The sequence below is a fragment of the Mustela nivalis genome (genome assembly GCF_964662115.1).
Source record: "Mustela nivalis genome assembly, chromosome: 8".
Taxonomy (NCBI): domain Eukaryota; kingdom Metazoa; phylum Chordata; class Mammalia; order Carnivora; family Mustelidae; genus Mustela; species Mustela nivalis.
In genome coordinates, this window is record NC_139027.1 from 6,529,535 (window position 1) to 6,551,118 (window position 21,584).

The 21,584-nt window shown below is 51.0% G+C and overlaps 1 protein-coding gene across 12 annotated transcripts in view; it reads left to right on the top strand.

Annotated features, from left to right (window-relative positions):
• The first annotated feature begins 3,983 nt into the window (after positions 1–3,983).
• The window catches only part of RRM2 (ribonucleotide reductase regulatory subunit M2), a 57,756-nt gene continuing 40,155 nt past the window's right edge, over positions 3,984–21,584 (top strand). For 6 of the 12 annotated variants that reach the window (XR_014315592.1, XR_014315593.1, XR_014315594.1 and 3 more), the window contains exons 1-9: positions 4,317–4,504; positions 4,595–4,669; positions 5,022–5,168; positions 5,441–5,557; positions 6,130–6,263; positions 8,304–8,398; positions 8,525–8,658; positions 9,608–9,712; positions 9,799–9,912. Coding sequence is in view for 2 of the 12 variants with exons in the window: in XM_082745499.1 (XP_082601625.1) it covers positions 4,397–4,504; positions 4,595–4,669; positions 5,022–5,168; positions 5,441–5,557; positions 6,130–6,263; positions 8,304–8,398; positions 8,525–8,658; positions 9,608–9,712; positions 9,799–9,912; positions 9,990–10,142 (1,182 nt within the window). In the remaining 10 variants the exon portion in view is untranslated. Of the gene's footprint in view, positions 4,505–4,594; positions 4,670–5,021; positions 5,169–5,440; positions 5,558–6,129; positions 6,264–8,303; positions 8,399–8,524; positions 8,659–9,607; positions 9,713–9,798; positions 9,913–9,989; positions 11,823–21,584 lie in introns of those variants that run through there. The other 6 variants (XR_014315588.1, XR_014315589.1, XR_014315590.1 and 3 more) reach the window with 3 other exon arrangements.

The following is a 21,584-nucleotide window of genomic DNA, read 5'->3' on the forward strand; positions in this document are numbered from 1 at the left end:
TCTCTGCCTACTTGTGATCTCTCTCTGTCAAATAAATAAATAAAATCTTTAAAAAAAAATGAATGAAATCCTGACACGTGCCACAACATAGAGGAGCCTTGAAGATGTTGTGCTAAGTGAACTAAGCCAGTCAATAAGGGACAGATATTGTAAGATTCCACTTACCTGGGGTGCTTAGTCAAGTTCGTAAAGACAAACCACTAAAGATGGTGGTTATGAGAGGCTGACGGGAGGGGCTGGGAGGAGCTGGTATTTAATGGGAACAGAGTTTCAGTTTGGGATGAGGAAGTTCTGGAGATGGATGGTGGTGACTGATGGTTGCAGAACAGGTAGGGTACTTAAATGGCACTGGTTTGCACCTTGAAAGATGGCTCAAATGCTAAATCTTGGCTTCTGTATATTTTACCACAATACAGAAAAAAAAAAAAAAGCTAAATCTAGTAAAGCTTTAGATCAAACTTCCATTTTGCAGTAAATACAGGGGTTAGCAAAACAAGTTAAATGACGCTATGAAGACACACTGAGGCCAGTGTAGAATATGGGAGATTCTGCAAAAAAAACTGACCTGAACTTCAAAAAGTCAACCCTGTTGCGGGGGGGAATAGAAGAACTGTTCCAAACAAAAGAGAATAAAAAGACACAATTGCCAAATGTAGTGTGCGCCCTTTAAATGGACAAACCTAAAAGACATATTTGAAATAGCTGGGAAAACTTGATTATGGGCTAGATATTAGGTAATATTAGGGAATTAATGTTAGTTTTCCTAGGTGTGATTATGCCGCTGCAGTTGTTAGAGAATGTCCTTAGTTTCAGGAGTGACCTGCTGAAATATAACTGAAAAATCTGGGTGTGAAGGCCCATAGCATCTGCCACTGCTTTCAAATGATCCAGAAAAAACAAAAGCCTCACACACCCATCGAGGGGCAGAAAACAAATACGGCAAAACAAATACAACCGTTGAATCCGAGGTGGTGGATGAACACTGGAGAATTCTGTCCATTGTTGTGCCTATTGAAATATTCCTAATAAAAAGCTAGGGGAGAGAATGGCTAAAATTAACGAGTCAGGAAACAATCAGTGCTGGTGAGGATGTAGAGAAGGGGAACCCTCTTACACTGCTGGTGGGAATGCAAGCTGGTACAGCCACAGGCCCACTGTTCATAGCAGTAGTATCCACTATAAACAAAATATGGAAAGAGCCGAGACGTCCACTGACGGATGGATAATCTGGATAAAGAAGATGTGGTAGCGGTGCCTGGATGGCTCAGTCTGTTAAGCGTCTGCCTTTGGCTCAGGTCATGATCCTGGGATCCTGGGATTGAGCCCCAGGTCAGGCACCCTGCTGAGCAGGGTCTGTTCTCCCTTTTCCTCTCTCACCCCCTGCCTGCTTGTGATCTGTCTTGCAAATGGGTAAATAAAAATCTTAATACAAAAAAAAAGATGTGGTGGATACCTACAAAGGAATATTACTCAGCCGTCAAAAGGAAGAAACTTGCCATCTGCAACAATGTGGATGGAACAGGAAGGTATTATGCTAAGTAAAACAAGTCAGAGAAAGACAGATACCATATGGTTTCATTCACATGAGGAACTTAAGAAAACAGATGAACATAAAGGGAAGGAAAATAAGATGATAATTGAGAGGGAGGCAAACCATGAGACACTGAACTCTAGAAAACAAAGTGAGGGTTGCTGGAGGGGAGGGGGATGGGGTAACTGGGGGATGGGCATTAAAGAGGGCACGTGATGCAATGAACACTGGGTGATATATGCAAGTGATGAACCACTCAATTTGACCTCTGAAACTAAATTAAAAAAAAGTTGGGGTTGAAAATTTCCAGCTGTACAGTTTAAGCTGTGTGACCTTGGGCAGTCTCCTTGCCTCCCTGGCTTTTCTTCCTTCAGCTGAAGAACAGGGCCGCAAATACCCAACGCCGTTGTCTGGACTGAAAGTTTCAAGCGCCTGGCTCAAGGATCCGGGGGCTGTGGGGTATTGGTCATTAGTGTTAACCGACAGTCCCTAGCGGGGGTACTTGGTAGAGTGAGCAGTGGCTTTGAGAAAGCCCCTCAAGTTCCGCTCCGCGGCGGGTTTCTCTGCCTGGGGAGGTGGATGGAGAGGCGGCTCCTCGGTGGCCACCTCACTGTGCCAGCGGGGGACGGGTACAGGCGCAGCCGCGGGGAGCCGGGCAGCCGGAGCGCGGGCCTCGGAAGCGGGGGCGGGGCTTGCAGGTGGGCGGCGTGGGAGCTCCAGCCCCAAGAAGTGTGGCCGCGCGGTCGTCGCGGGGGCGGAGCCTCTCTCTGGCGGACCAATCCTGGAGCAGATGTCAAAACGGGCGCGGCAGGGAAACGAGAAAGAACCGCAGGTAACCCGGCGCCGGCGGCTGGGGCAGCATCCTCCCGGGCGGACTTGGGCGGCCCTGTCTGATCCCGCGCCCTTCTTTCTCCAGCCTAAAGGACAAGAGAGGAGGCTGTGCGAGCCAGAAGGCCCGCTGGGCGGTGTCTCTGGGCGTGATCTTTGCGCAGAGCCACGTAGTTTTCTGCGCCCGCTTCCTCCTGTAAAGTCAGCAGTGAAACCCGTAGGAGGCAGGACGGGACATGCCCAAGTGACTCAGAGCTGGGAGGCAGTGAAGGGGAGAATGGCGACCTTTCTTTCTGCCTCGTGGTACTACCCGTCTTTTCCAAGTTCTCTACAGGGCGCATAGGCTATTTTGGTAGGAAAAAGTTAAGCTGAACATAAAGTCACGAATTCTGGCTAGCTCACAGAGTAATCCTTTATGGTTCCTGGACAAGCAGAGTATAACAGGAGCTGAAGAGCACGTGGTGCCTGAGGGAGCAACCGAAAGGGGTACTTCGGGTACTGATGTGAAATTGGAATGCGAATGGGGTAGCAGAGGATACCAAGGAATCCCTGACCATTTTCTTAGAGGTGATAATGGCTTTATGGGGCATAAAATCACCACTAAAAATAACCATTTTCTGGAGCTGGATGCTGGAGGAAGGTGGAATTGACCACTCCTGCTAGTTGCTTTTAAAATTAAGGATGCTAGACCGAAGTTTTGTCGGTGCTTGCTTTGTCTAAGAGAAATGATTGTCATTAATCTTTCTCTGAGGCTTGAGCACACATTAAACACAGTATGTATGTGAGACTGAGACATGGGAGAAACAGACCCGAGGAGGGGATAGTCCCTATCTCCGACATCTTTATTATACCTAGAGAAAACTGTAAAAAGTCCAATGTTTCTTTTAGAGGCCGCCCTAAGAGTATTTGCAGATGTTGGAACTTTCCCAAGTGAATCATGCATTTTTCAGATCCTAACACTTCTTATTCTTCATTCCTGGCATTATGCCACTTGCAGGGCAAATGTCTGTGGCAAATCCGAAAAACCAAAGTAAAATGAAAACTGCTATTAAGGTCGTGTCTCCCTCATGACAGTGCAGGTTTTCAGTCTCCTCTTCAGGCTCCTTGATGCCCAATCAGCAGTAAATAGATGCCCAGCTCTTTAGTCTTTCTCAGGGCTTTTTTGCTCCGTTTCTAATTTTAAAAAATGCTGACATAGGGGACAGTGGCCTGGCAGCAGACACAAATTCGGTGGGAAACTGCACCAAAAGCGCTCTCTGGCATTTACTTAACTCAGCTCTATCGCATCGCTATTTTATTAATCGTCGCATAGGTTAGGCCCGGCGACAAGTCCCATTTTACCAAGGAGGGCACTGAATCTTTTAGCCAGGTGACATGTCCAAGTGATACAGCACCTGCACTGCGGGACTCGGCAGCCAGCGGCCCTAACCGTTGGGCAGGACGGCTGTCACCGATCCTCCCGCAGATCTGCAGGAACTCGAGGACCCCTTACCCCCGACCCAGGTACACGTATCTAAACGGTCGCAACCCCGCGCTTCTCTCTCAGCCTTGGGCGTTCCCAGGCACTAGCACCAACCTCATTTGCAAAACCACTTGCCCCGACCCGCGACAACGGTCGAGGGGTGGGGGAATCCTCTCCCGCTCCGGGGCGGCCTCCAATCGCGTTGCTGCATTCAATCCCCGGCAGTTCCCGGAGAAGCGAGTTCCGCGCGCGCCGCAGCCCCGGAGTCACGCTGGGGGGTGCAGCCCTTGCCGGGGCGGGGGGCGGCCGGCAGTGGCCGGGGCGGCGGCGCCCCTGAGCGGGTTAGCTGGCCCAGAGAGGGGTCCCAGGGGGTCCCGGGCGGCGGGCGGTCGGCGCTCCCGCGCGCCTCTCGAATCACGCACGTCCGGCCGGAGCGTCCAATGGGAAGGCGGCGTCTGGCCACGCCCACCGCGCGCGCCCCCTCCGCGGTGGGCTTTTAAAGGCAGCCGGGCGGCGCGGGGGCTCCCAGGACCTGCGCGCCGCCTCACCTGCCGTCCCGCCTCGCCGCCGCCGCCATGCTCTCCGTCCGCGTCCCGCTCGCCACCATCGTGGACCCCCAGCAGCAGCAGCAGCTCCAGCTCTCGCCCCTCAAGGGGCTCAGCCTGGCGGACAAGGAGAACACGGTGAGCGCGCGCTCGGGCCGGGCCGGGGCGGCGGGGGGCCTGTGGGGTCGGGGGTCGGGGGCCTGCGCCTCACCGCGCGTCTCCCCGCAGCCCCCGAGTCTCAGCGGGACCCGCGTGCTGGCCAGCAAGACCGCCAGGAGGATCTTCCAGGAACCCGCCGAGCCGGTGAGTGGCCCGAGCGGCCTGCGGGGGCGGGGCGCAGCCGGTTGAGTTCGCCAGCCGCCTCTTGGCGCCAAAGCCTCATTGTCTCCTCTAGGGTTTCAAACCCTAGCCACTCCCCGGGCCCGCGCTTCTTTCCCGCCAAGGCATTCCCTCCCAGTCCTTTGCACTTCCGCAGATCTACTCCTGTTCCTCTGTCACGTCCCGCTTCTGTTCTGAGTAGGATGCGTGTGTGACAGCTCACGCTCACACACCGAACCACCTGGGATTGCCGGGGATTGGACGCACTGGGCCCGAAAAAATGGCAATTTCATGTGGTGCGCCCTATAATTAGCATTTTCATTACTTTCTCGCCCAGCAGAAAACTAAGGTACTTGGCCCCAACGTGGAGGACGAGCCACTACTGCGAGAAAACCCTCGTCGCTTTGTCATCTTCCCTATTGAGTACCATGATATTTGGCAGATGTATAAGAAAGCTGAGGCTTCCTTTTGGACCGCCGAAGAGGTAATCAGAGTCAGGAGCCTGAGACTTAGGAAGTTGAAGCATTGCCCCCAGCTCTGGAGGAAGCCCCCTGCAGTGCGGGTTGTAATTTGTTTGAAATGTCCTTGTTCCCCTGGGGGATGGTTGCCCCCACGGAGGATGCGGGATGCAGGATGCGAGCTGTTCTAACTGGCCAGGGGAGCTATGCACGGGAGGGATGTTCTTTTAAGCCATGAATTAGGTATATGTGCGAGGCCCCACACGCTTAACGTCCCTTGTGAACTTCTAAACTTCAGGTGGATCTCTCCAAGGACATTCAGCACTGGGAGTCCCTGAAGCCTGAGGAGAGATACTTTATATCCCATGTTCTGGCTTTCTTTGCCGCCAGTGATGGCATAGTCAATGAAAACTTGGTGAGTTTCCCAAAAATCTGCTTTCATTCACTTCAAGATTAAAGCGAAAATGAATTCTCTTGCCTCATCTGTTAAGTCACATAGTTGTAAGCTAGTAGTTCTGTTATATGGCGTTTCGTGCTTTATAATATCCTTGGCAATTGTTTTTTCCTTATGGTTAATTCCCCCCACCCCACCACCACTGGCTCTCGGAGAGGCTCAAAGACAAGTTAAGTGCTAGTAATGGGTTTACTCTTTGTGGCTATGACATTGCTTTTCTTTTTGTGGTTTTGCTGTTTTAATCATCTGATTCCATATGTATCCTCTTGTGAGTGGGTTCTTGGTGCCTTGAATTAGGAAAAAAGGAACTGATGAGTGTTTGCAGAATCCCTATACAACAGCCTCTCCGTGTCTCTTGAGCTGTAAATGGAGCATATATGGCATAACATGCTCAGCTTTACCACCGAATAAGGAAGATGTATTGTTTCTAAAAATAGAGACAAATCCTATAATGGTACAAAGGGAGTGTGATGTATCCAGGATCCCCTGAAGGGTTGCGCCTCACGCTGAACTGTGATGTGTTTCACCACTAGGTGGAGCGCTTTAGCCAAGAAGTTCAGATCACAGAAGCCCGCTGTTTCTATGGCTTCCAAATTGCCATGGAAAACATCCATTCGGAGATGTACAGTCTCCTTATTGACACTTACATTAAAGATTCCAAAGAAAGGTGAGTATTTGGCTTGCCTGTTGGTCTGCCAACATGTTTGAGACTCACTAATTGTTACACATTGTTTCAAGTTTCCAGTTCACGTGGGGGTGGAAAAATGACTCTTAAGTGACTAAGCAGACAAAGCAGTTTCTTTCCTTTTTTTTTTTTTAAGATTTTATTTATTTATTTGACAGAGAGAGATCACAAGTAGGCAGAGAGGCAGGCAGAGAGGGAGAAGCAGGCTCCCCCTTGAGCAGGGAGCCTGATGCAGGGCTCGATCCCAGAACCCTGGGACCATGACTTGAGCCGAAGGCAGAGGCTTTAGCGCACTGCGCCACCCAGGCGCCCCCACAAAGCAGTTTCTACTGCCCGTGGTTCTGTCTGAGGATGAGGCCTACACTCAATTTTATTAGCCAGTCACTTAAAAACAAAGTTCTGAGGTTATTCCATTTTTAGAAGTGGAAGTATACTGTTAGTCATTCTCTTTCTTTGTAAACAAAGCAAAACACATCCAAAGAGGCTGTGTACAATGAACTAAATCTTAGGTGTGGCCAGTCTATTAATTTACAATGGGAAGCTGGGGCAAAGTGGAGGGGACTGGAGGGTGCACCTGACTAGAACATTACTACCCTCTTGAAGAGCTCGTAATACAGTACAGAAAATCAGATCTAGAGGTATAAGTGAGAGGAATCCCATAATAAAGTGGGGACAGCAGTTTGCTATTAGATCGGTGAATTTAGGCACAGGACTGTGTGAAGAGATGGTTTGCATCATGGGATCATTTTACAGGTTTGAGATTAGAGAGGAGGAGAACATTAGAAATGGCTGTCTGGGGGCACCTGGGTGGCTCAGTGGGTTAAGCCTCTGCCTTCGGCTCGGGTCATGATCCCAGGGTCCTGAGATCGAACCCCACATTCGGCTTTCTGCTCTGCAGGGAGCCTGCTTTCTCCTCTCTCTCTGCCTGCTTCTCTGCCTACTTGTGATCTCTGTCAGATAAATAAAGAAAAAAATCTTAAAAAAAAAAAAAAAAGAAATGGCTGTCTGAGTGGTCTAGATACTGAGGTCAGCTTCGGCATGAGTCTTTCATGGAACAGAAGTGGTAGGGCCGGAAGGTAGGCCTCCTGGGGGTTACCAGGAAGAGTGTGAAGAGGGAAAATGAGTGGTGGCTTGGCAGGGCTGGCAGGATTGGGGAGACTCTTGGGAGGGGTAGGAAGATTGGAAGACATTTGTAGGCAGAAATAAGGAAAGATAAGGATAGGCATGACTTGGATAAATAACCAGAAGGGGCAGGATCAGGAAGGTGTGGTGGTTAAGCTTCAAAAGCTAGGGAGGGGCAGACCCTGTTTCAGGATGTTGACATGGGAAGACAATGAGGGGAGCCCTTTGGTCCGATGACCTTGGCTTCAGAGAACAAGGTCGTCTCATAAGGAACAGGCTGGGGAATCTGTAGACTGGGAATGCATTGGAGGCGGAAGAGGGCAATAAGGAAGACCCAGGTAAGTGGGGGCCAGTTGGTTTGCTTTCCTGATCTGGGACCATCAGTGTAGTATAGAATTATAGTAGGAAGTAAGCTCAGGTTATCCAGTTTATTGGCTTTAATTATTTTATTACATACATATGGCATTTGGGGCCCATATAAGTGGCCTGATAATATGGACTAGCAAGGAAAGTGCTCTTTGGGAAGATAATGGTCAGCGTAGCTTAAGTCGTCTTAGCAGTTAAGGTTTTATGGCTTCTCAGGTTTAAAGATAGGACCTGTGAACTTTACCATGACCTCATATAATGTCGTGACCTTGATAAAATTAAGCTGATAAATGCTCTTGGTGTAATGGGCTAAGACTTTTCATGTTAGTAGGTCTTGGGGCTCCCTGTGAACTTAAGAATGAATGAATGAATGTTGAGATTTTAGAAAGAACACTGGGGGAAAAACAAAAGCAGTAATGAGAAAACATTTTAGCCTTGAGTCTCTATTTGGCCTTGGCCCCGGTGTTGTTCTCTGGTGGACATTTGAGATAGGCGGTCTTTGTTGTAATTGCTGATGCCCTGCCTGTCTTCTAGGGAATTTCTCTTCAACGCCATCGAGACAATGCCTTGTGTAAAGAAGAAGGCAGATTGGGCCTTGCGTTGGATTGGGGACAAAGAGGCCACCTATGGTAAGGATACCTCTGGCCCCACGTCTGTCAGAGCTTCGGCTTCTGAGTGATGTCCCTAGTCTGTGGCCCCTCCTATGCACCTCCTTCTTAGCTCAGTGGGACTATGTCGGTATTAACTCTTTGCAGGAGAACGGGTTGTGGCCTTTGCTGCCGTGGAAGGAATCTTCTTTTCTGGTTCTTTTGCGTCGATATTCTGGCTCAAGAAACGCGGCCTGATGCCTGGCCTCACGTTTTCCAATGAACTTATCAGCAGAGATGAGGTGAGTCTCGTTCACATTATAGGTTAACATGCATAACCTTGGGCTCACTGCCGGGAACTCAAGATAAAAGGTTGCCCGGTATCCACACTTACCATGTGAGTTCAGCCGTATCCGTACTTGGCAGAAAACAAAAGACTTTAATTCGCTGAGAGTGCTCGTGTTGGCAGTGCCTTTCTGCCTCTGCTGCGCCCTGGGTGATGGGGCGTTTTATTCTTTTGCCCCGTGTTCTGGATGACACTGCTGTCCTTGTAAGTTGTTTGATAAGCGTCCCGATGGAGTAAGAATCCATTCAGGTCCAGTCTATGTCCTCGAGTGCGCTCGGATTAAACGGGAGGGGAAGGTGAAGATGTGCAGATGTTCTGATTTAATTCCAGTCGGCAAGGCAGGCCAGGGCCATGAAGTCTGTCATACTTGGAGTCTCATGGGCAAATGAGTTGGTCTTTCTTTGTAAGAAGCTCATTCCTCCAGTGTAGGCAGATCAGGGTTACTTGGCACTAAGACTCAGGAAGACTGCATTCACTGGAAATCACGGTACTGATTTCCTAAGCTTTAGGCTGTAAGTCTTACAACCAGCTGGCCTCGGTCACTGAGTTTTGCCTTTCTTGCCGGGCATGGTGGCAGAATGGGCGCCCACAGATGTAGGAAGAATGCTTCGAGCAGAAGTCCCACCTCAGCCTTTGCTCCTATTCGGGGCAGTGGGGACCGGACCTGGCCTGCTGTTATTCCCCAGGGAGCAGTGTTGAGGGCCTTGCGTGCAGCTGAACCAGCCATGACCTTCACAGCATGGATGGTATTTGAAGTCCTCTTCCCTTTGACAGCCGAAGCACATACAGCTAGCGCGGCCACACAAGATACAGGAGGAGAATGCAGAAAAGGGGAAAGCCAGTTCCTGTTTGACGTTAATGATAGAAGTTTGGTTTCGACAGTGATCTTAAACCTTTTCTTCTAGGGTTTACACTGTGACTTTGCCTGCCTGATGTTCAAACACCTGGTCCATAAACCTTCCGAGCAGAGAGTGAGGGAAATAATCATCAATGCCGTTCGGATAGAGCAGGTGGGTGACGCATCAGGGTCTCTCGTCCCGGCGAGAAGATGCCTTGATGCTTCCGTTTCATTGAGGAGCTCTGTTTCCGTCCCTAGGAGTTCCTCACGGAGGCGCTGCCTGTGAAGCTCATTGGGATGAACTGCACGTTGATGAAGCAGTACATCGAGTTCGTGGCAGACCGGCTTATGCTGGAGCTGGGTTTTGGCAAGGTACAGTATTGTTTGTAGCCTTCTGGTTCTTCTGAAGTGGGAGTTCCGTATTTAAATTCTGCTGTGAACCTTTTCAGGTTTTCAGAGTAGAAAATCCATTTGACTTTATGGAGAATATTTCACTGGAAGGGAAGACTAACTTCTTTGAGAAGAGAGTAGGCGAGTATCAGAGGATGGGAGTGATGTCCAGTCCAACAGAGAATTCTTTTACCTTGGATGCTGACTTCTAAGTGAACGAAGATGTGCTCTTATTTTGCTGATCCCCGCCCCCTTCTCATAAAAAAAAAAAAAATCAGCCACTTGAAGTGGATCAAACCAGCTACACCATGAATTATCCATAATGTTCATTGATAGTGTTGTTAAAACTGTGTAGCTACCTCATAGGCAAGCCTGTTGATTAGTGACGCTAGTTGTCTCACCTAGAAAGCAGCTTAGACAGAAGCTACTCGGATTGGTAGGAAAGACCTTGGCCGTGTTTGGTGTTTGCAGGCAGGCCGCCATCCGTGAGTTCACCGTGGCTCCTGGCGGCAGTCAGGGCCCAAAGTTCGGGGTCCTGGAGTGAGTCTGACCCCGCAGGATGGGTCAGTTACTCCGAGGTCCTCGGGAGGCTTCAGCCTTGGTGCTTCAAAGCAGATATTAAAGTTTACTTACTGATTTGTATATAAAACTGGCACTTTACACACAAATAAACAGAGTTTGTACTGTTTGAAATAAAGGCCTGATTTCACCTGATTTGGTTTCTAGCCCAAATGCAAAGCCTTCTATTGAGCGCGGATGGGAGCCAGTCTGGAATTTTCCCTGGGCGACCGAAGTTTGTCCATCCTGTGCAGAACAAGCATGTTATTTCTGTTTATTTTCTAGAATGAATCGATGGGCTCTTTGGTCAACTTCAGAGTCAGTCCTGTACACACTAGGTATTAGCCAGCTGGGGCCACAGAGAAGACGGGTTAGGGTTAGGTCGAGTGTCCTGGGACGAGACTGAGGGAAAAGAGCTCCTGACTTCAGTCATTCGAGCTTTAAGTGTGGTGCAGCCTGCCCGCTGGCCACCTGGGGCCGTGCGAGGGGCGGCAGCCTCTTAGTCCTCAAATTGCATCTTTCCCCAACCTCAAGCTCTTACAGAAGATCCTTAGATCCTTAGCATGGATCTGAGATGGTCTTATAAATTGATTTTCCCCCCATCCTTGCACAAAATGCCCCCCTGAGGATCTTGGTGCAATTAAGTGGCACACCCAGGACTGAAGTAGGCGCCCCGAGAGGTTGAGGATGTGTTTTGATTTGGTTGAATTTGTAAGTAGGTACTGTTGACCTAAGCCATTTTCTATTTACTGCATGTTTTTTAAATTGGAATTTTTTTTTACACTGTGTATGTCCTTTTTTTACCTGTGGCTCATAGCTTGAAATAATTGCCCACTTAGTGTGGTTCGGTTGAAGCCATCAGTGTTCAGTGCTGTCACTTCCAGAATTACTCGCAATCTGATCGTTTCCCCCTGACCTTCAGGCGAAAGCTTGAGTCACGTGAGTGATAGTAACACATCCTCGTAATTTTAGATTGAGAGTGTAACATAATAGACTTCATAGGGGGAGTTGGAATCCACCTGCCTTTGTTTCCCTCTGCCTTCTCCTCCCCGCGCCCCCGAAAAAAAACAAAACAACCCAGCCAGGATGTTTGGTGGAAGGTGGTGGAGGACATGCCCCGACCTTTGGCTGCAGTTGGTGACACATTGTATCGTGTTGGCTGCACTGGCCTGTTCTGGTGTCAGTTTTTTTCATTTATTGTATAAATTGTCAAATAGTTGAACCATTTCTGTAACAGGGACTCTCTCTTAAATTATTGTTACCTGAAGTCAGTCCTGATTATGTGGTTCTTAAACTTGTACAACACAAAGGTGAATAAATGTTTTTGCCTCGCATGTCAGGTGCAGGTGGAAGTCGGAAGTCAATTTGGGGATTCGGTGAAGGATTCATTTCTGCCAACTACCAATTCTGTTTCCTGTTGAAAGGGAAGCAGATTCTAGTCAAATGTTTTAAAGTCTCGAAATGGAATGCTGCACAGGGCTTAAGTGAACTTTCTTATGTCCGTTCCTTGATAAACAAGATTGCATTTCAGTTTAGGAAGAAAAAACGGAAGTATTTTTCATGAAGGCGTATGCGTTCATTTGCTTCTCATCTGTTCATACTTATCTCATTCTGCCCTAATGCTTGTTCTGGTTCAAGGTCTATAGCAGACAGGGGTGCCTGAGAGCTGATGGTCAAAAGCATTGCCCAAGCCACTCGAGGAATTTGTAAGCCAGGATCACGGGGGTTTAGCTTCCAACACCCTGGGGAGCCGCTGGCTGAGCCACTGCTCGGCCTCCGTGTTCCCAGCTGTTACATGATGGTGGTGGCACCAGATGGGGCTAAAGGCCCTCCCGGCTTTGCTCTTCCGCATCAGACTGAACTGCGTGGACTTTATGGGCTTGGATTGGCCCTTCTGTCTATAAATGGCCTTTCCTGGCCACCTCCTGAAAGCCATTTTGGAATCCTGACCTCGTATATCCATGCTGCTGCCTTCAGTACGCAGATGTCTGTGACCACAGCTGCCATGGGCGCTCTTCTGAGGTCGGAGGTGCGGCTGGGGGCCTCGCCCTCACTGTGCAGCCGATGCTTCTCCTCGAGGAAGCTGATGCGGGAGCGAACCTGTTAGACAGCGAGCCAGGGCAGGGAAGGAGCAGCAGAGAGCTGGGGGTGGATGGAGCATTAGGAGAGGAGTGTGTGTGCTGGGGATGACCCTGGGGGAGGTGAGGCAGGGGGACCAGTCCGGATTCCCTCCCTGCTCTTCCTGTAAAGGCTCATGGGGAAGGCACATCCACGTCTATGTCCGTCCCCCTGTCTTAGCATGAGGCCTCCGAGGACCGGGCCCTGGTGAATGAGGAAATGAACCGGAGTGGAATAGTTTGGGGCGGGGAGTGTTGGGAGCCGGTGTGTTCTGTGTCTGGGAGGAACCTAGCAGAGATCTTTGCCTTTATACCCAAGGACACTGTGAATGTCATTTGCTTTGTAATATCAGGTTGGTGGCCGACCCAGTGGGGGCGTTCGGGCAGCCATGCTCTCAGGACTGACTCCTAACCGCTTCCTACAGTCCGCTTCACCTGCCGTCCATCGAGGCCAACTGCCCGCTCTAGAACCCCCTTCCGTACTTCGCTTAGAAGTCCTGCGCCAGTTCAGTCTGGTTAGGTCATGGAGTCAGAATTGTCGGATTGCCGGGGCCTGGGTCTCAACCTGAGCTCTGGCTCCTTGCACAGCTGGACCTGGAGGGGTATTGGTAAGGCTGTCGGGTCAGGGAGCTGACTGGCTATTGATGTGAGCTGTTGAGGAAGGGCTTGGCCGTTGTCGGTCTGGAGAGGCTGACAGTGGTTCCGTTCTGCACGGAAGTCTAGTCCAGCTTCCTGGGGAGCGGCTGTAGCTTTGAGGGAACAGGATTGTATGGCTTGGCCTGTTCCAAATGAGAGAAGGCTGATAGCACATCCCACCCTCTCACCGCACCCCCCGTTCTGTAGCGGAGGCTACCCTCCTGCTGTACTCTGGGTACTTGAGAAAGAGTGTGACCAGCGATGGCCCGTGTCACTCCTGGGAGGGGAGTCTCACATCAGGATGTTTTCTGATGAGAGTGGCTGCACCCACTGCACGTGTAAGTTTCAGGGACCACAGTCCCCTTGACCTGGCTCTAAGGACTGGAGTGGTTCCAGCAAGAGAGCAGACTGAGGTGACCCGAACGCCCTCCCAGCTTCCAGCACCTGCCAGTGATCACAAAAGTTAAGTGGGTATTGATTTCCTAAGAAAGGGGAATGTTCAGATGCTGGGAACAAAGACAGGGACTGGGAAGGCTTGGGCTCCTTGCAGCCCTGGCAGTGGGTGGTTATTTGTGACTTCAAGAAATTGCGGGGTGAGGGACCAAGTACCCCTTGGATGTGGAGGGGAGAGATTGCCCTGGGAGGGGGGAGCCCCAGTGGAATGGGGCTAGGAGCTAATCCCGCTGGCGGGGTGGGGAAGATGAGCTGGTTCATCTTTCTGGATTCCACAAATCAAAACCTCAGGCCTGCACCTCTCACCAGGTCGTGGTCTAGGAGGGCCGCCCCAACCTGGGTGCGTGGGATCCTCACCGGTCGTGTTCACTTTGCAAACATGAAACACTGGAGAGAGAGAGAGCCGCATAGGAATAACGGGTATAAAATTCTAAGAACTGGGGTGCCTGGGTGGCTCAGTCGGTGAAGCATCCAGCTCTTGGTTGATTTCAGCTCAGGTCACAATCTCCGGGGTCCTGAGACCAAGCCCCTCATCCAGCTCCATGGGGCGTCGGCTTGGATCGTCTTCCTCTGTTCCTCCCCCTGCTCACATTCTCACTCTGATGGATTTTTTTTTTTGAAAATCCAAGAACTTCTATGATGATCGATTTTATAATGGATCAGAGGGGGAAAAAATGAAAACCCAAAGAACAGAGTATTCTAAAGAAATGGGCACATTTTTACAAAACTTGGTACAATTTCTAGCAATATAACAAGACTACTGGAATGAAAGGTTTTGGAACTTAAAAAAATGCTTAGTAAGGGGAGACACAGCTGAGGGTGAACTGGTGATGGGAAGGGACCTGACAGAATTATCCAGAAATAGATGGGAGAGAGACATGGAGAATGGGAGGGGGCACATATTTTTAAAGGAAGTCTTCATGAGGGACTGCATAGCTAATATTTATAGAGATGATGGCTGATAATATTCTAGAAGCGACTCAATCAGAAAGTGCAAGGAATCCCAAGTCAGATGAATGGAAATAAATCCATACCCAGACTCATTCGTAGTGAATCTGCAGAGCATACAGACAAAGGTCATTCAAGTTTACAGGAACAGTAGATCTATAAAGGAGTAATTATTAGGCTGAAATTTTCAACAGCGCTACAGTCGAAGCCAAAAGGTTATAGAAGCAAATCTTGAGATGCTGAAAAAATAATTACACATATTCAGAAGTAAGAGAAGGACTAAAGGATATACTTTAAAGAGAAAATTGCAGCCAAAAGGAGGGTAGTGAGTGAAGGAATTGGTCAGCATGGGGTGGATGTAAGCGCAGATAAAATGAAGGGGACCCAGAATACTGGATAAGCGGGGGGCCAGGCGTGCGGGTCCTCGTGCTGTGAATCAGCGGGCCAGTGGGCTCACCAGATAGGTCAAGAGTCTACGGCTCTGCTTCCAAGAACACACCAGAGCGTGTCACTTTCAAAGCAGTGGCAGAGAAGGGGTATCGAACGGGTGATCGGTCTAATAGGCAGAGAAGATGAGAAAAAGCAGAGTGGTAAGTGGGAAGCCTGGTCAGATCGATAAGCCCAGTCAGTGTGGGTAGACTAATGAGTTAAAATGACAAGCTCAAGATTCGATGAGAAGAACTCTAGCTAGAAGCTATTTCTGAAAGTTACACACAGGACGCCAAGTGTGGGGAGGATGGGGAAAGCCCCAGGTGACACTGTTCTAAGATAAAAGGGCTTTGAGACAAAAGAGCTTACCGGAAATAGGCGGTCCGACCTGAGGGCTGGTCTAGGAGAAGCGGTTGTAACTTTGCACTTGACCGCAGGGCTTCTGCGTCTGCAGGGTCTGGGGGCATTGCTGTATCTTGCCTCCCAGGGTCAGACGGCGGCTGGACACAGTGGCCAAAGGGGAATGTCTTGTGGTTCTAGTCCACTCCTCTTGAGTCCTGGTCTGTTTTCTTATCCTCCTTAGTGCTTTGCATGGCCCTGTGTTTGCTTTTATGCCAAACCCACAGTCCTCTGAGTCTATGTGCCGTTGGTTAGACTCTCAGGAGCCCAGCCTTTACAGACCGTCTCCTATGACTTCCTGCCAGACACGAGAGGGTGCCTGGTCCTCCTGTGTGCAGGCAGGACCACCGGGGTGGGCTTCTGGGACCCACTGTAGGCTGGGCAGGTGTAACCTATTGGCTGTTCACAACACAAACATTGGGACTAACACCATTTGGCCATACCAGGGGGATGAACCAGGCGAGGGGTTGGGGCCTGGATGGTAGCAGGTGGCAAGAATTGCTGAGTGGGGACGTCAGGCCAGTTTGAGGCAGACTGAGCCTTGGGGGGTGTGGCCTGACCTGAGAGTTCATAGGATCAGGACCAAGGCAGCCTGTGACCCAGAGAAGGCCTTTTCTCTCTCTCTCTCTGTTTTAAGATTTATTTATTTGAGAAAGAACATGAGAGAGTAAGAGGAGGGGCAGAAGGAGAGAATCTTCCAGCAGACCGCCTGCTGAGTGCGGAGCCTGAAACAGCTCAGTCTCACGACCCGGAGATGATGACCTGAGCCGAAACCAAGAGTCGGACACTTAACCGATGAGCCCCCCAGGCGCCCCGGAGAAGGCCTTTCATCCTGCCCTCTGCACTGGGCCGCGCGGTGAGACGGGAGCTCTTGTCTCTCCTGGCACTGATAGATGCTTCAGGCCTGGGTGGGGCCGTGGGAAGCCTTGTTTTTCCCCTCAGAGGCCACTGACTGACCTCTTTTGCTCTGTCAAAAGCTCCCCTGGCCACAGCCCCTGCTGTTCCAGACTCCGTGGGGTGAGGGCTCTGTTCCTCCCAGCCAGAGGGGGAGGGGCGGCTGTTTTTTTCCCTCCTGGCTCTGGAGTTTCAGGTAGAGAGGGGAGGGAGCCACTGTGGCTACCTTGAGGCCAGAAAGGCGGGCCTGTCAAGAGAGGAGCCCACACGCAGGACAGGAGAGCTGATCTGTGGGTCTTCAGAGAAGACAAGGTCTTTGTAACCTTGTGCATTTTCTGGGTCCAGCCATGCCTGAATTCTACGCCTCCCTGAATTTTCACTTAAGTAAACCAATAAAGTCCCAGTAGAATCAGGATGTTTGTGCCACATGCAACGCAGTCATACCTGAACAGCACCCCCAGCCCTGAAATCACTAGGTCCAGCACCACTCTGGGTGGGGGGGCCGCACAGATGACCAGCCCCATCTCACAGAGGTGTCCAGGAGGCTCCGGGAGGCCATGGCCTTGCTGAGGACCGCAGGTAGAAACACAGTGGCCAACCAGAACCGGAACTCGGGTGTCCTAGCCCCATAGCCACATTCTTGTCACTACCCACAGCCCTTCATGAGAGAACAGGCACTCCGGGCCTCCACTCCAGTCCCGAAGAAACTTCTGCTCAGCAGGGATCGTGTCCTCGCTCCCCTTGTCCTGCTCTGCCTTGCCGCTGTGACCGAGGCCAGGTGGCCTCTCTGGGCAGGAGTCTCCCCTGTCCTCACTGGCCCAGGCTTTGGACCCAAGGAGCCCCTCCCAACCTGCTTCTGCGTGTGACTCCCGAGATGAGACCGTTGCCTGCGGAGGCCACACTGCCCTATGAAGGCTGAAGGGGGGGGGGTCCTGCATCACGCAGCTAATTGGACTCACAGGCTTAGTAACGAGGTTGGGGGCAATAACAACTTGAAGAGAAAACAGGAAGGTTCCAGCTGTTTCCAGAAAGAGCCTGGGGGACTCTGTGCTGTGTGAGGGCTTGCACTGGGCCTCCGCTCCACTTGGGGGAGCAGCCTCCCCTGTAGGGGCCCAGGACATGTTTGCTTTGGAAGGTGTGCAAACAGGTGCCTATGGGGGACTGGCCTGGCCTCCCTTGGGCTGATCAGTTTCCCCGTTGCTGAGCTGTATTTCCACACCACAGAGGGCCCGTTTGTTTCTGTTGGTGAAGGGACGGTGGCCAACAGGACTACCTTAGAAATTGTCACCATGAGGGGAACAGGCTGGCTTAGTTGGTACAGTCTGCCACACGTGATCTCAGGGCTGTGGGTTCGAGCCCGACGCTGGGTATAGAGATTACTGAAAAAATTAAAGCTTAAAAAAATTGTCGTTGCAAGAATCAGGTGACAAATGCCTGGTGTATTTTAAACAGCTTTATTGAGATAAAATTACAGACCAAGTCTCCCATTCAGAGTGTACGTTTCATTGGCTTTTATATATTCATATATTCACAGAATTGTGTAACCACCACCACAATCAACTTTAGGACACTTTCCTGCCTTCAAAAAGAGAGCCCGCACCCATCAGCAGGCCCTCCCTGTCCCCCTCACCTTCTCAGCCCCTGGCAACCACTGATCAGAAGTTCTATCTCCATAGGTTTGATTTGGCATTTTTGAGATGCTCAGCAAATAGAAATTAATGGGAGAAGTGATAGATGTTTATTTCTGAGAGATCATTTAGAAGGTGAGAGGCAACACAGAGGTGATGGTTCTGCCTTGCAGGGAGAGGCTTGATTTATGTTTCAGAAAGCTTTTTTTTTCCCTTGCATGTTTGAAAAAATTTCTGCATTAGAAAAAGATTCATGACATTGCCTGATAGTTGTCTTTGCTAGCTGAATTGGAGAGCCTGTGAGCTGGCTGGCTGGCCGTTTCTTCATCCCCAGATCATCAGACACTAACTTTGCCTCCTTCCTCCTGTGCCCGGCCCTGTGCTGGGGGGCGGGGGCTCTGGAGGGGACAGACCGAAGACCCCGGCTCACAAAACTAAGTCTAGGAACCACTTCTGATCCACCGCCTGTTTTTGTGTGGACTCTGGCTAAGAATTTTTAAAGATACATCAACAGAATATTTCGTGACATGTTTAAATGACAGGAACCCACATTTCCGCACTCACAGATGGTTCCCCAGGACACAGGCACACTCGTGCACACACCATCCCGGCTGCTTTGACGCTGACATGTGGAGTGGAAATGGGGCGACATGCTGTATTTGGGTAGAGCTAAAATATTTTCCTATTTGGAGCTTTCCAGAAGGTGTTTGGTGACTTCTAAGTGAGACGTGACCTTGCTCCGGAGGGTCCCCTGTCAAGTCAGGAGAAGGGACAGTGGTAGATGATCGATAAATAACCACCAGGCGCCAGGAAGCACGGGCCGGAGAGCAAATTACTAGATTTTTAGGAATTTTGGGAGCATATTATCTTGCTAGGATTACCAGAGGAACTACCACGGACTGGGCAGCTTGAACAACAGAAAAATATTTCCCTTCAGTTCTTCAGGCTGGAAATCCAAGACCAAGGTGCGGGCAGGGTTGGTTTCTCCTGAGGCGCCTCTGCTTGGCTTGTGGGCTGCTGTCTCCAGGGTCACCCCTCCGCCTTTCTGTCTCTTACAAGGACACGGGTCAGATTGGATCAGGGCCCGTCAGATTGGATCAGGGCCCACCCGCACGAGTTTACTCCACTTTAATTACCTCCTTAGCTCCCAAACCTGTCACATTCTGAGTGTTGGAGGTTGGGACCGAGTATTTGAATTTTAGAGGGACACGATTCAGCTCATAACCGTGAGCCGGTTATTAAATACAGCCATCATTAAGAAGTAAGTTATGTAAGTCTAAAAGTAAATACATTATATTAAAGAGAAATATGGGAAATACTCAAACCTCGTCTTACCATTCGTGAGCATCATCTGCGCTCCCGAGGCCGTTCATGCCTGTCGTGTCTACACGGTAGAAATAACTGGAGAACAGTGTGCCGCTCAGCATTTGGTGGCCCGGCATCCGCTTTGGTGGGAGTATTTACCCCGTGGGAATTGCTAAGTGCTCCAAATTCAGGGTCGCTTTCTGGAGAGCTGGTTGTTAAGCATTTACAAGCACACCACGGGTGCAGGGCGCTAAGGGCTGAGATGTCAGCCTGGGCCCTGTGGGGTACAGAGGAGGATGGCAGGCCCCGGGGAGGCAGGAATGGTTTCTCAGACCGAGTGGCACCCTGGAGGGGCACCCTGGAGGGTGAGGCACACGTAGGGGAAGAGGGCTGAGCTGTGATTGCACAGCCCCGAGGCAAGCAAGGGCAGCCTGTACCTGGGGATGGGAACAATGGTGCAGGAGTCGCCTGTGGGAATCAGAGACTTGGGAAGGGTGGTTGGGCAGGACCTGGGACGCCATGCTGAGGAGCCTCTACTTGACCTGGCAGCCGTGGGGAGCCATGGAAGGGCTAGGAGCCGGGCGTAGGGGCAGGGACAGGTGGTGAGCGGACCCCTGGCTGTCTGTGGGTTTCTGTTTGTGTCTGTGTGGAGGGTGCATGCGAGGCGCTGTGACTTGTTCTGTCTGGGCCCTCTGTAGGTGGAAGGTTCTCCACCAATGCTCATTTTCAAATCTTTAAAAGGGGACTCAGCTTTCCATCTCCAGTTAGAGTTAGAGCTGGAAATAATCTGAGTGCCGAGCAGAAGGGGAACGGGTGTGCGAGTTATGTCCTATCTCTATGCTAACCCACCATTGTACGCGGTAAATAGGGGCGTCTGGGTGGCTCAGTCTGTTAAGCGTCTGCCTTTGGCTCAGGTTGTGATCCCAGGGTCCTGGGATCGAGCCCCGCATCGGGCTCCCTGCTTGGTGGGGAGACTGTTTCTCCCTCTCCTCCTTGCTTGTGCTCAGGACCTCTGTCTCTCAAATAAATAAATAAAATCTTAAATAAATAAATAAATAAGTGGTAAGTAAACGGAGGTCATGTAACCACATGGAGAGCAGCTCACAGAAAACCGGTAAACGAAAACAGCAGAATGTAAATTCTCTGCGTCCCGTGCTTACGGTGACCTGACATACGCGTACATACGGATAAAACCAGGAGGCCTCGCAAATGGAGACATGCAAACAGTTGTCTCAGGGAGGTAGGAGTGACAGCAGTTTTTCTCTCTGTTCTGTTTTTCTGTTTTAATTTTCCTGCAATAAATATTGAGGAGCGGTTATGGCAACTCCGGCAGCGGCTCCCCAGGCAGATGGCAGGTGCCCCCCCCCCACCGCCCCCCAGTGCCTGGAGGGCCGGGCCGGCCCTGGAGTTGTCCCCGGAAGTGCCCTGCAGCGTGCAGGCTGAGTCACACGGACGTCACGGCCCCTCGCGGGGCTGTGCCGGTGATTCATGCACGCGCCCACTCCTCTGCAGGCGCCCCTGGACGGTGCTTGGGAGGCGGAGAGCTCTCCAGAAACCGGGGAGCCACTCGCTTCCGTCCGAAATGGCCAGCCAGCGGGCCGGTTCTGAAGCCCCTTTCAGTTCACAAAACCTTGGGCCTGGGCGCCTGGGTGGCTCAGTGGGTTAAGCCGCTGCCTTCGGCTCAGGTCATGATCTCAGGGTCCTGGGATCGAGTTCTGCACAGGGCTCTCTGCTCAGCAGGGAGCCTGCTTCTCCGTCTCTCTCTCTCTGCCTGCCTCTCTGCTTACTTGTGATCTCTCTCTCTGTCAAATAAATAAAATCTTAAAAAAAAAAAAACCTTGGGCCTTGGAACTCAGTGAACCCAGCTAAGTCCCGCTCCGCTGCTTATGAGACAGTCTCCTGGGCGACAGTCTCCTAGGCCAGGGGTTAAATCTGTGGGTGGCAAAAGCCAGGACCTCAGGTGTGAGGCTGGGCTGGGGTGACCTCCCTTCTATTCGTGTGGCCTCCCCCGGAGGACCGCCAGCCTCTGTGGACAGGACCCATCTTCTCCTTTTGCATTCCTGGTTATGCCACAGAGGCCACAGCTCTCAGAATATACATGGTATGTGCTTGTGTCTGAATGAAGGGAGCCTGCTGTCTTACGCCTGGTCTTGGAGTCAGGAGAGCATGGGATTAAGGGTCCTGTGTCCCAAGGTCACACAGGGGAGGGTGTGATTAGGTAAGGTGGGAGGGAGGGGGTGAGGGGAGGGAGGGGGTAGAGAGCAGGGGAAGAACCCCCTACCTGTTC